Source organism: Dendropsophus ebraccatus, chromosome 7 (assembly GCF_027789765.1).
Source record: "Dendropsophus ebraccatus isolate aDenEbr1 chromosome 7, aDenEbr1.pat, whole genome shotgun sequence".
Taxonomy (NCBI): domain Eukaryota; kingdom Metazoa; phylum Chordata; class Amphibia; order Anura; family Hylidae; genus Dendropsophus; species Dendropsophus ebraccatus.
In genome coordinates this window covers 126,105,999-126,118,273 of record NC_091460.1, presented here as the reverse complement: position 1 = coordinate 126,118,273, position 12,275 = coordinate 126,105,999, and the positions used below count along the sequence as shown (strand labels likewise).

General features: G+C 43.8%; 1 protein-coding gene across 2 annotated transcripts in view; it reads left to right on the top strand.

Annotated features, from left to right (window-relative positions):
- Window positions 1-253: 253 nt before the first annotated feature.
- LOC138797778 (sodium/hydrogen exchanger 9B2-like) overlaps window positions 254-12,275 on the top strand; it is a 36,059-nt gene continuing 24,037 nt past the window's right edge. The window contains exons 1-2 of one of the 2 annotated variants that reach the window (XM_069978385.1): window positions 254-505; window positions 5,654-5,792. In XM_069978385.1, the coding sequence (XP_069834486.1) occupies window positions 5,673-5,792 (120 nt within the window). In that variant the 5' untranslated portion in view covers window positions 254-505; window positions 5,654-5,672. Of the gene's footprint in view, window positions 506-648; window positions 733-5,653; window positions 5,793-12,275 lie in introns of those variants that run through there. The other variant, XM_069978386.1, reaches the window with a different exon arrangement.

Genomic DNA, 12,275 nt, shown 5'->3' with positions numbered 1-12,275 from the left:
CCCCTAATATTCCCCCCCCCCCCCATACATGCAGACTTGGACTCCCTAATAGCCCCCCCATATACATGCAGACTTAGACCCCCTAATATACCCCCCATACATGCAGACTTGGACCCCCTAATATACCCCCCCCCCCCCCATACATGCAGACTTGGACCCCCTAATATTCCCCCCACCACGTGCAGACTTGGCCCCCTGCCCTGACAGTCCCTTCGCCCCTGACCATGTCTGTAATCCTGTCAGTGTGACACCACTATGTGAGACCCCTCCTCTCCACACACGGACCCTCTTACATCACGGCACGGTAGGCCGGCCATGCCTTTCTGTACTTTAGATAGCCCTGAGCTCCTCCTTCCATTCTCATCCTGACAGAAGCCGCACAGACAGCAGCAGCAGCCTCCTCCTCCTCCTCCTCCCCCCACTTGATGGAGACCTGAGTCCCGACCCCTCTTGCTAAATCCTGTGACGCTTCTATCTCCGGCTTCCTGCGCCTCATGTGTACACGGTGAGTGCCGGCTTCTTGTGTCCTGTTCACACTCCATTATTAGTTACCTAGGCAACTAGTGCCAGGCCGATCACGTGTCTGCTGTATTGTATAGTTACCCTATATGTATCCTGCCTAAATGACAGGGGCTGTCCAGGCATGATGGGAGTTGTAGTTTTGCAACAGCTGGAGAGCCAAGGTTCTCTACCCCTGCTGTATGAGAATGGTGGGCAGAGGGGCACTGCCAGGTGTGTAGTATAGTATCTATACCAGGGGTAGGGAACCTTGGCTCTCCAGCTGTTGCAAAACTACAACTCCCATCATGCCTGGACAGCCAAAGCTAAAGCTTTGGCTGTCCAGGCATGATGGGAGTTGTAGTTGCCCACCAGAGGACCGGGGAATCCTCCGGTGGGCCGCCAGCCATAGAACCTGCACCAACACTGACTGACGTGTCGTTTCTCACTGGTTCTTCATTGGTGGGCCCCCAGGATCATTTCCTCTGGTGGGCCCCCAGATACCCCAGTCCGACACTGCTCGTGATATAATAAGGCTGCATTCACATCTTCCGTGTTTTTCCTGGTCCGTGGATGAATTCCGCTCTCTACCTCCGTGATCCGTGAAAAAACATCCGTTTTGCATCTGTTTAAGGGTATATTCACACGGGCGGGCTCGCAGCGAGATTCTCGCTGCGAGCCCGGCAGGTCCTGGCAGTTCCCATACACTACATACTTGCTGCGGTCTAAACGACCGCAGCGAGTATGTAATTATACCGCCCTTAACCCCTTCTGCTCCCCCGCTGTGTATATACTTTACCTGTCCTCGCTGCACGGGTACGGCGTCCTGCTCTCCTGTCCGGCCAATCAGTGTGTTGCCCAGCCGCAGCCACTGATTGGCCGGGCGGGAGAGTAGGACGCCGGACCCGTGCAACGAGGACAGGTAAAGTATATACACAGCGGGGGAGCAGAAGGGGTTAAGGGCGGTATAATTACATACTCGCTGCGGTCGTTTAGACCGCAGCAAGTATGTAGTGTATGGGAACTGCCAGGACCTGCCGGGCTCGCAGCGACCGTGTGAATATACCCTAAAGCTTTTTAGATTTACGCCGATTAGGCTGGGTTCACACTACGTTTTTGCAATCCGTTTTTTTTTTATTCTTTTTTTTTTTTTTTGCAAAAAACGGATGGAAAAATATGATGCATGTGTGTGCATCCGTTTTTCTATTGAATTCCATTATAAAAAAAAAGACGGATCAATATGGATACGTTTTTTTAACATACACAAAAACGTTGTCAATCTCATTTTTGTGTCCGTTTATAATGGAATTCTATGGAGAAATGGATCAAAATGGATGCGCACACATGCATAGGTTTTTTCCATTTTGCAAAAGACAGATGAAAAGAAAAACGGATTGCAAAAAACGTAGTGTGAACCCAGCCTTACATCACATGCGTGTTTTTCACGGATTGCACAGAAGTACACGGATATCACATCCTTGCAATCTGTGAAAAACACGGATACAGACGTCTATGAGGGAATCTGTGATCTCGTTATGACGTCCTATTTTTTTCACGGAACAGATTGCGGATCCGTGAAAAAAAACAGAATGTGTGAATTGCCCGATAGAAAGCAATGGGCTATAAAATTGTCCATGATCACGGATAACTTCACAAAAACGTGTGACTGCAGCCTAAGGGCCCTATTCCACTGGACAATTATCGTTAAATCGTTCGAATCTAAACGATAATCGTTCGGTTGAAATGCAGTTAACGATTAACGACCGGACGAGAAATCGTTGATCGCTTTATAAGACCTGGACCTATTTTTATCATTGCTCGTTCGCAAAACTTTCGCAAATCGTTCGCATTGAATAAGACGTCGTTCGGTCGTTCGCAGTAAATACGAACGCAATAGCGAAGAAAAAACGATCGCAAATACGATCATAAGTAACGATTATCGTTCCATGGAAATGAGTGAACGTTTTCAGGTCTTTCGCAATAGCGGTCGTTTGAGATCGCATAATCGTTAACGATTAACGAACGATAATCGTCCGGTGGAATAGGGCCCTATGTTTCCACACAGTATTTTTGCCCAGTATTTTGGTCAGTATTTTTCAACCAAAACCAGGAGTGGATAGAAAACACAGAAAGGCTCTGTTCACACACTGTTAAAATTGAGTTGATGACCGCCATTTAATGGCAAATAACGTCCGTTGTTTTAAAATAATGGTAACTATTTGCCATTAAATAACGGCCATCCACTCAGTTTTAACAGTGTGTGAACGTAGCCTTTCTGTGTTTTCAATCCACTCCTGGTTATGGTTGAAAAATACTGCGCAAAAATGGAAACATAGCCTAAGGGTTGAGTCTGTCCCTGGCGGTAACATTCATTCTCTGCTACTCCAAGCACTGTGCACTTTATCAGGGGTCCCACCCTACTGGATAAACCCTGCACCTGTTTGTTTTGTAAGTTCGCTATCATTAATAAAACATACCTGCTGGGTGCCACTACACCTTCTATGTAAATCAATGGGATCTCCATACTGTGTATTCGTTTCAGCACACAATGAATCTTTGTTAAGGGTGTGTTCACACCTACAGGATCCGCAGCAGATTTGATGGTGCAGATTTGATACTGTGTTCAGTTATTTAAATGAAATCTGCTGCGGATCCGCAGCAGAAAATACGCTGCGGATCCGGTAAGTGTGAACGTACCCGCAGGGTATAAACCCAAACACCGTATACGCAACAAATACGCAGCAGATTTGTTGGTACAGATTTGATGCTGTGTTCAGTTATTTAGATCTAATCTGCTGCGAGTTTGCTGCGTATCGCAGCAGTAAATACGCTGCATATGCGGTGTGTGGGTTTATACCCTTAATGACCAAAATATAGTTATAGTAAAAGATGACAATTTGGTGGTTGTTTTATAAATGTTACAAAATAACAACCCAATGTCAAAGTGTTATGTAAGGCTGGGTTCACACTGCGTTTTTGCAATACGTTTTTTTCATCCGTTTTTGGAAAAAAAACGGATTGCAAAAACGGATGCATTTGTGTGCATCTGTTTTGATCCGTTTTTCCATTGACTTCCATTATAAAAAAAAAAAAAAAACAGATCAAAACGGATCTGTTTTTTTTGACGGACACAAAAACATTGCTGACACTTTTTTTTGTCCGTAAAAAAAAAACGGATCCGTTAAACGTATGCTAAAAATGCAGTGTGAACCCAGCCTTACCCACAGCTTGCAGGAATGGCAGCAGCTGTTACTGGGGGAATGCTTGAATTTCTTTGGGTGCTTTATAGTAAGTCAAGCATAGGATACCCTAATAGGAAAGCCGCCTAGGATGGCCAAAAACCTTCAGCTGGAGGAAGAGCCGCTACTGCCCTTACTCCTTCATTCCACTCCAAACTGGTATACTACACAAGGTACTATAGGTATAACGATTACCCAGAACTCTCTTTCATATAACAGTAAATAACGGCCATTATTTCAATATAACAGCCGTTGTTTTAAAATAACAGCAAATATTTGCCATAAAATGGCGGCCATCCACTCAATTACAACATTGTGTGAACAGAGCCTTTGTGCTTTTAATCCACTCCTGGTTTTGGTTGCAATATGAGGACCACAATACTGACTGAAATATACGTAGTGTGAACCCAGCCTAATGTTGCATTTACACAGGCAGATTTATCTGACAGATTTTGGAAGCCAAAGCCAGGAATGGATTTCAAAAGAGGAGAAATCTCAGTCTTTCCTTTATGACCCGTTCCCTGTTTAGGGTCCGTTCCTGTCTTTGGCTTAAAAATCTGCCAGATAAATCTGCCTGTGTAAACACACCGTAAGAGTTGCAAAACTAATAGTACTTTATTTTATTTTTTTATTCTATATTTAAAGTTTTTTTTGTGATATTAAAAGTCACAATAACAAACCAATAGTACTTTATATAAACACCCTTCATTTTTACCATAAAATGTGCCGTGAAACAGAAAAAAAAAGTAAAACAGCTGTGAAACTGATGTGTTCTGTTCACACAACTTTTTTTTTTTTTGGCGAAATAATGTCCGTTGTTTCATAATGACGGCCATAAATTATGTTCATGAACTTCATTAACGGCTGTCATTGTAAAATAATGGCCATAATTTTTTAAATAAGGACACGTTGTGTGAACATAGCCTTAAAGCGACTCTGTACCCACAATCTGACCCCCCCAAACCACTTGTACCTTCGGATAGCTGCTTTTAATCCAAGATCTGTCCTGGGGTCCGTTCGGTAGGTGATGCAGTTATTGTCCTAAAAACAACTTTTAATCCTACAGCGCTGTGTCTAACGGCCGGGGCTTACATTTGTATATGCATTAGGCTGGCACACCCTCTCCGTCCCTCCTCCCCACTCTCCTCATCATTAGGAATGCTCCAGGAACATTTACTGCTGTTTGAGCTTTGCACAGGTGTATTAACGATCCAGCCCATGTTCACACACAGGTGGGGAATAGGAGGCAATCTGCCTGGAGCATTCCTTATGATGAGGAGGACGGGGAGGAGGGACAGAGAGGATGTGCCAGCCTAATGCATATACTAATGTAAGCCCCGGCCGTTAGACACAGCGCTGCAGGATTAAAAGTCGTTTTTAAAACAATAACTGCATCCCCTGCCGAACGGACCCCAGGACAGATCTTGGATTAAAAGCAGCTATCCGAAGGTACAAGTGGTTTGGGGGGGGCAGATTGTGGTTACAGAGTCGCTTTAAATTTTTTATTTATTTTTTAAGCAAACAAGGTTTTGACTGCTCATATTCTGACCTCTGTAACAATTTTTTTCATCTACAGAGTAGTATGATGGCTCATTTTTTGCCATGATCTGTAGTTCTCATCAGTACCGACATAGGGTAGATGGTACATTTTATTTCATTTCATATGATGTAACCAAAAATCAACAGTTCCAGTGTTTGGTATTATTTGATGTTTGCACCGTTCATTATATTTTAATAGATCGGACAATTCTGCATGTGGCAATACCAAATAAGTTTATTTTACTTATTTTTTTTTTTACACTTTTTATGTCGCCCTAGGGGATATTCATATGCAATCATTAGGTTGCTTATGCTGAAAAATGCAATGCTATTATGTGTTACCCCATTGTTTTATAGTAGTTTTTATGTTGTTACAGACTCCCCTAGGTTGTGAAGATGAATGAACAGTGCAATGAAAATAAGACAAAAGGAGACAACAGAGAAGATGAAGATGCTGCATCTGATAGTGTGTCTTGTGCAATTACAGAATCCAATGCTACAGACCACAAAAGCAAGGTAAGTATGGGCTAACAATGTACAGGGTTAGCGGAATAAAACTTCCCCAACTCAGAGGGCCCTGGGGGCGTTTTGCTGCTCCAAATAGGATGAAAATTGACAAAGGGCACTTTTACCATTTATTTTATTTTGTTTTTTTTTTGGTTCAAAAAGTTATCAGTAACATATTACAGATATACAGGTATAGATCAACACCAGACATCCAGGAGGTCTGCAGCCTGTGACAGCCACATCCATGGTTGCCATGACCTCTTCTTCTTCATTTCATTGTTCCCATGGCCAGTCACAGCTTACACCAAGCACAAAGTAAAAATAGAAAAGTTACACACATGTAGAATGAACATATATAAATGGTACTTTTTTTTTTTTTACATAGATAGACAATATAGATAGATTTTTTTTTTAGTGTTTTAGACAGTTGCAGACCCAAGTAAATGGGTGAAGCTCCATACACTGCTGCACAGTTCTTTTCCTCCTCCTGCCCAGTTTCGATTTCTGAGATTTATGTTCACACAAATGTTCAATGCAATGATTTGCATTGAAGTCAATTTAACATAAGTCAGACTTTTTTTTCTTACTCAGAACGGGGAGTGAAGCGCTGCACTGTGTCTTCTCCCCGCTCATTCTCCAGATTGGTGCGGGTCTGAACACTCAGACCCGGACCAGTCATAACTTTTGACAAGTCTCTATGAAACGGGATTCAGACAATGTTTCTATTACCACATGAGGGTCTGGCTTCAGCTGTATGTGGTGTCGTACAGTAAATGTGGGAACGCAGCCTAAGACTGATCAGATATCAATATGATGTTCATATTCATGATGCTTATTTGTGAGTGAAGCTTTGACCTCCTCAGGGTTAGTGCCTAAGAGCAGCAGCAGCTGGTAATATGGCCCGGCCTATTACATGGCTTCAGTATAGTGTGGGGAATTGTTTGTGCAGCCTTCTACTGCTATCAGTTGTTGGCTGCACATGCCCTATTACATGGAGAGAAGTGTGGCCAACGTCCAGTGTTTGTCTTTTACAGGTTAAAGGGATGTGATAAGCTGACAAAGAAGCGTTTGTTTGTTCTTTAGCTGATTACTATCCCTATTACACAGGCAGATAAGCACCCTGTGTAGTAGAGCCCTTGGGGCTCAGTGCTTAGTGTTCTGAAGCTAGTGTGATTTAGGGGTTGGGGGCCTATGCTTTGGGTATGTTCACACTACGGAATATGCTCAAGTGGAGGCCGCTTGGCGGAGTAAAGTATTGTATTGCGGCCCCCAAAAGTTATACAAATCACCAATATACGCTTATTATAGGAAATGCTTATAAAATACTTTTTCCCTGCACTTACTACTGCATCAAGGCTTCACTTCCTGGATAACATGGTGATGTCACTTCCTGGATAACATGGTGATGTCACTTCCTGGATAAAAATGGTGATGTCACTTCCTGGATAACATGGTGATGTCACTTCCTGGATAAAATGGTGATGTCACTTCCTGGATAACATGGTGATGTCACGACCCGACTGCCAGAGCTGTTCGGACTGTGGCTGCTGGAGAGGATGATGGCAGGGGGACACAGGGCACTGGAGGGACACTGAGCATCCCTCTGCCATCATCCTCTCCAGCAGCCACAGCCCACACAGCTCTGGTAGTCGGGTTGTGACATCACCATTTTATCCAGGAAGGGACATCACCATGTTATCCAGAAAGTGACATCACCATTTTACCCAGGAAGTGAAGCCTTGATGCAGTAGTAAGTGCAGGGAAAAAAAGTACTTTATAGGCATTTCCCGTAATAAGTGTATATTGGTGATTTCTATAACTTTTAGGGGGCAATACAAAACGTAAATAAAATTTTTCGCCGAACTTCCTTTTTAAAGTTCCTCCTGTCCCATTGACGACTCAATGAATTTCTCAAGCTCAGTCTGCCGTCCGCCAATGTCTGATATGTCTTTGGGTGGATGGCAAATTGGGTTTGGGAAATTCATTGAGTCGATGGGACAGGCGGAACCATAAGTGAAGTGTGTATAGCCTTGAATCTTGGCTGCATCTCTTATGGCAAATTCAGCTCAACTAGGTCTCATACACTTGCTATTTGCACTTGCTTTGGTATTTCAGATGAATCTGAAACAAAGAACAGATTCACCATCAGACGCAGACGTGTGGTAGATTAAGTTAAGCAGAAGTAAAAAAACAAAAAACAAAAACAAAGCTCCACATAAAAAAAAAAGAAAAAAGTGAAGACAAATCCATCTCTGCTCCACCTGTTTCATACACATGTACATTTGATGGTTGTGCTCAATTTTCTGAACTACCCATCTGATGTATGAAGTAGTAGAGCTGAGTGTGTATGATGCAACAGAGCTGGGTGAGTATCGTGCAGGCAGTAGAACTATGTATGTGTGGGTGAAAGGTACTGTCATGGTGGCCCTGTCAATTCAAATCAACTTTGACCCCTTCACTGCTTTAGACCACCAGGGAAATAAAATTTTTCATGCACTAAAACACATAATAAACATTGTCCTTGCCATGACGTTCCACTGTTATCTGTTATTTGCATATGCAGGATGAATAGAGCTCACACAGCCTCCATAACTCTCCTGTCCTCTCTGACAGCTCCATAGCTATCACCCATACTCTGGAGCTGTACCATAGAACTCTATGGGGCTGCACAGAAGTGGCTGGGCTGTGATTTAGTGCACCAGAATGCACACTCCTAAGGTCTATGCCATACTCTGAAGAAATATCGTAAATTAGGACTAGAACTAGATTGTAGTGGTGGCTGTAAGGCACGTTGTCACTACTGAAAACAGGCGGAAATTCTGAGCGAAACCCCCGCCCCTCGACTCCACTCAGAATCCCGCCTGCTATCTGTTTCAATGGGATGCCTCGCGCTCCTTCCGTTCAAGGAATTGCCATGTCAATTCGGCGGAATGCGGAATCAGCCGGCCCATAGAATGGTGTCTATGGAGCCAGTGGAAAGGCGCGCAGCCGTGAACGCGTACAGGCGATGAAATTCCGCGGAATTTATCCACGAGAATTCCGTAGTCTGAACCCATCCTTTGAGTGGAGAGGCGCGAGGCATCCCATTGAAACAGATAGCAGGTGGGATTCCGAGCAGAGTCCGTGGGCGGTGGTTCCGCTCAGAATTTTTGCCCGTTTTCTGTCATGTGAACGGACCCTAACCCTAGACAGCAAGCAATACACAAAAGAAAATAATAATAATAACAACAATAACAGTATAATTGATAAGAGAATAGTCCATTTAAAAAAAATTAAGTAATAAAGTTATATTCCTTTGTATATATTAAATTTGAGCTATTGAGATGGAAATATCCCTTTCAGCAGAAGACCACCTAAAATGATAAGCAATCCTAATAGCAGATCCACAGTCCACAGCTCATGTTGAGGCACACCTGTGCCCAACCCAGGGTCAGACAAGTAAAGAGTGTACTGTATTATGACCGCCTATTAATATGTGATCCTGAGAGTATAATAAACACCTGGCGTGGAAAATACCTGCTGAGTCGGACATCATTCATTAATTAGGCTGAAAGCGTTCTGTCCTGCAGAGAGGGGTCTAAAAGCCCTATTCCACGGAACAATTATCGGCCGTTACGGACGATAATCGTCCTGTGGAATAGAAGGCAACGATCAGCCGACATCGTCTCATCGACTCATACAGCAACGATATGCTGCCGTCACTCTGTGGATTAGGAGCAGTGTCAGCAGACTGCTGCTGTATGCTATGGGCTGCCCAGATGATTTAGCGATCACCCGGGCAGCCCCCCCCCCCTTCCGACTCCCCCGCTCGCTGCTGCCGCCTGGAATAGCGGCGGCCAGCAGCAAGTGGGGAACGAGGAGCAAGCGAGCGCTAATAGCTCCTCTCAGTTGGCCCATTGAATAGGACCTTAAGGGTTCATTTACACAGAAAAATTATCTGACAGATTATCTGCCAAAGATTTGAAGCCAAAGCCAGGAATGGATTTGAAAAGAGGAGAAATCTCAGGCTTTCCTTTATGGCCTGATCTCTGTTTATAGTCTGTTCCTGGCTTTGGCTTCAAATCTTTGGCAGATAATCTTAATCTGGACCCCTAGTAAGACACTGCCCTTGTGTCCACAGCAGGGGATTTAAGATCTGGACTGGGATGTAAGGTTAACCATCAAGGGCAAAGAATTAATAAAGAGGGCCCGTTCTTACACTGTGTGAATTGCAGATACTGAAGTAGCAGTAGCATTCCAATAAAATTTCTGGTTTAAAGTGGGTGTCCTTACTTGCAATTGATCAACAGACTGTTGCATTTCATTTACCACTTTAGCATCTTTTTTTACATTTGGTGTACATAATGTTCGTTAAGAAAAAGTATGAAAAAACACCTGGCACTTACTCTGCCATTAACACTGTATATCCATATATACAGAACAGATGTCAACAGTGGTAGATGCAAATCTATCTATCTATCTATCTATCTATCTATCTATCTATCTATCTATCTATCTATCTATCTATCTATCTATCTCCTATCTATCTATCTATCTATCTCTTATCTATCTATCTATCTATCTATCTATCTATCTATCTCCTATCTATCTATCTATCTATCTATCTCCTATCTATCTATCTATCTATCTATCTATCTATCTATCTATTATCTATCGTCTATCTATCTATCTTGTTTTGGTTGCCATAATAAATAAATTCATATATTGGATGGGGTGGACTAGAAGTAGTAAAGAAATTAAAAATAAAAAAGTGGAAACCGTTTTTGTACCTCTGCACAATAATAACATTAAGATACAGAACTAGGCCTTGTCTGTAGGCAGGGCCGTATTTGCCACTAGGCACTCGTGGTCCGGTGCCTAGGGCAGCACCTTGCAGGGGGCCAGAACCAGGGGGAAGGTAACAACTTATTTTTTATCTTTTATCTTTTTAGTCTCCCACCTCCCGTTCAGACTTGTCAGTAAATCTGGTGTCTTTTTGAGGGATGGGGTCGAGGGTGGGTATGGCGGTATTGGTTAGGTCGGGCATGGCTGTGTTACTCAGTCATAGTATGGCGGTATTGGTCAGGTCTGGTATGGCGGTGTTATTCAGTCGTATGGCGGTATTGGTCAGGTCTGGTGTGGCACTGTTATTCAGTCAGAGTATGGTGGTATTGGTAAGGTCTGATATGGCAGTGTTATCCAGTCACAGGATGGTGGTATTGGTAAGGTCTGGTGTGGCGGGTTTTATCCAGTCACAGTATGGTGGTATTGGTCAGGTCTGGTGTGGCGGGTGTTATCCAGTCACAGGATGGTGGTATTGGTCAGGTCTGATATGGCGGTGTTATCCAGTCACAGTATGGCGGTATTGGTCAGGTCTGGTATGACAGTGTTATCCAGTCACAGTATGGCGGTATTGGTCAGGTCTGATATGGCAGTGTTATCCAGTCACAGTATGGCGGTATTGGTCAGGTCTGGTATGGCAGTGTTATCCAGTCACAGTATGGTGGTATTGGTCAGGTCTGGTGTGTCAGTGTTATCCAGTCACAGTATGGCGGTATTGGTCAGGTCTGGTATGGCAGTGTTATCCAGTCACAGTATGGCGGTATTGGTCAGGTCTGGTATGGCAGTGTTATCCAGTCACAGTATGGCGGTATTGGTCAGATCTGGTGTGTCAGTGTTATCCAGTCACAGTATGGCGGTATTGGTCAGGTCTGATATGGCGGGTGTTATCCAGTCACTGTATGGCGGTATTGGTCAGGTCTGGTGTGTCAGTGTTATCCAGTCACAGTATGGCGGTATTGGTCAGGTCTGGTATGGCAGTGTTATCCAGTCACAGTATGGCGGTATTGGTCAGGTCTGGTGTGTCAGTGTTATCCAGTCACAGTATGGCGGTATTGGTCAGGTCTGGTGTGGCAGTGTTATCCAGTCACAGTATGGCGGTATTGGTCAGGTCTGGTGTGTCAGTGTTATCCAGTCACAGTATGGCGGTATTGGTCAGGTCTGGTGTGGCGGGTGTTATCCAGTCACAGTATGGCGGTATTGGTCAGGTTATGATTTAAGCAGTTTAAAACCATGAAAAACGCGACAATGTTTCTACATGTAGAGAAATGTATGTGGCCGAAAGCAGGCTCCCATTTCTTCTCCAGTAGTCATGTGCGGTTACCAGGATTATTGGCCATACGCCTATTGGTTAGTGCATGAGACAACTGCTGCATGTGGTGTCTTACAGTAAATGTGGGAACGTGGCCTAAAAATCAGATATCAATATGATGTTCAGAAACTAGAAAATCCTGATGCTGATTGGTGAGAGAAGATGGGGCGTCTGCAGGTGCAGTACCGGGGGCAGCAACAGCTGGTAATACGGCCTTGTCTGTAGGAAACCAGAGACGCCACCCTGTGCGATGAAGACAAAGACTTTCCTCATTGGGTGCATAATGAAGCAACAGGATACATTAGCAAAGATTCTCTACATCTCACAAATTCATTTTGTCCAGACACCTTGAAGTAGACTTA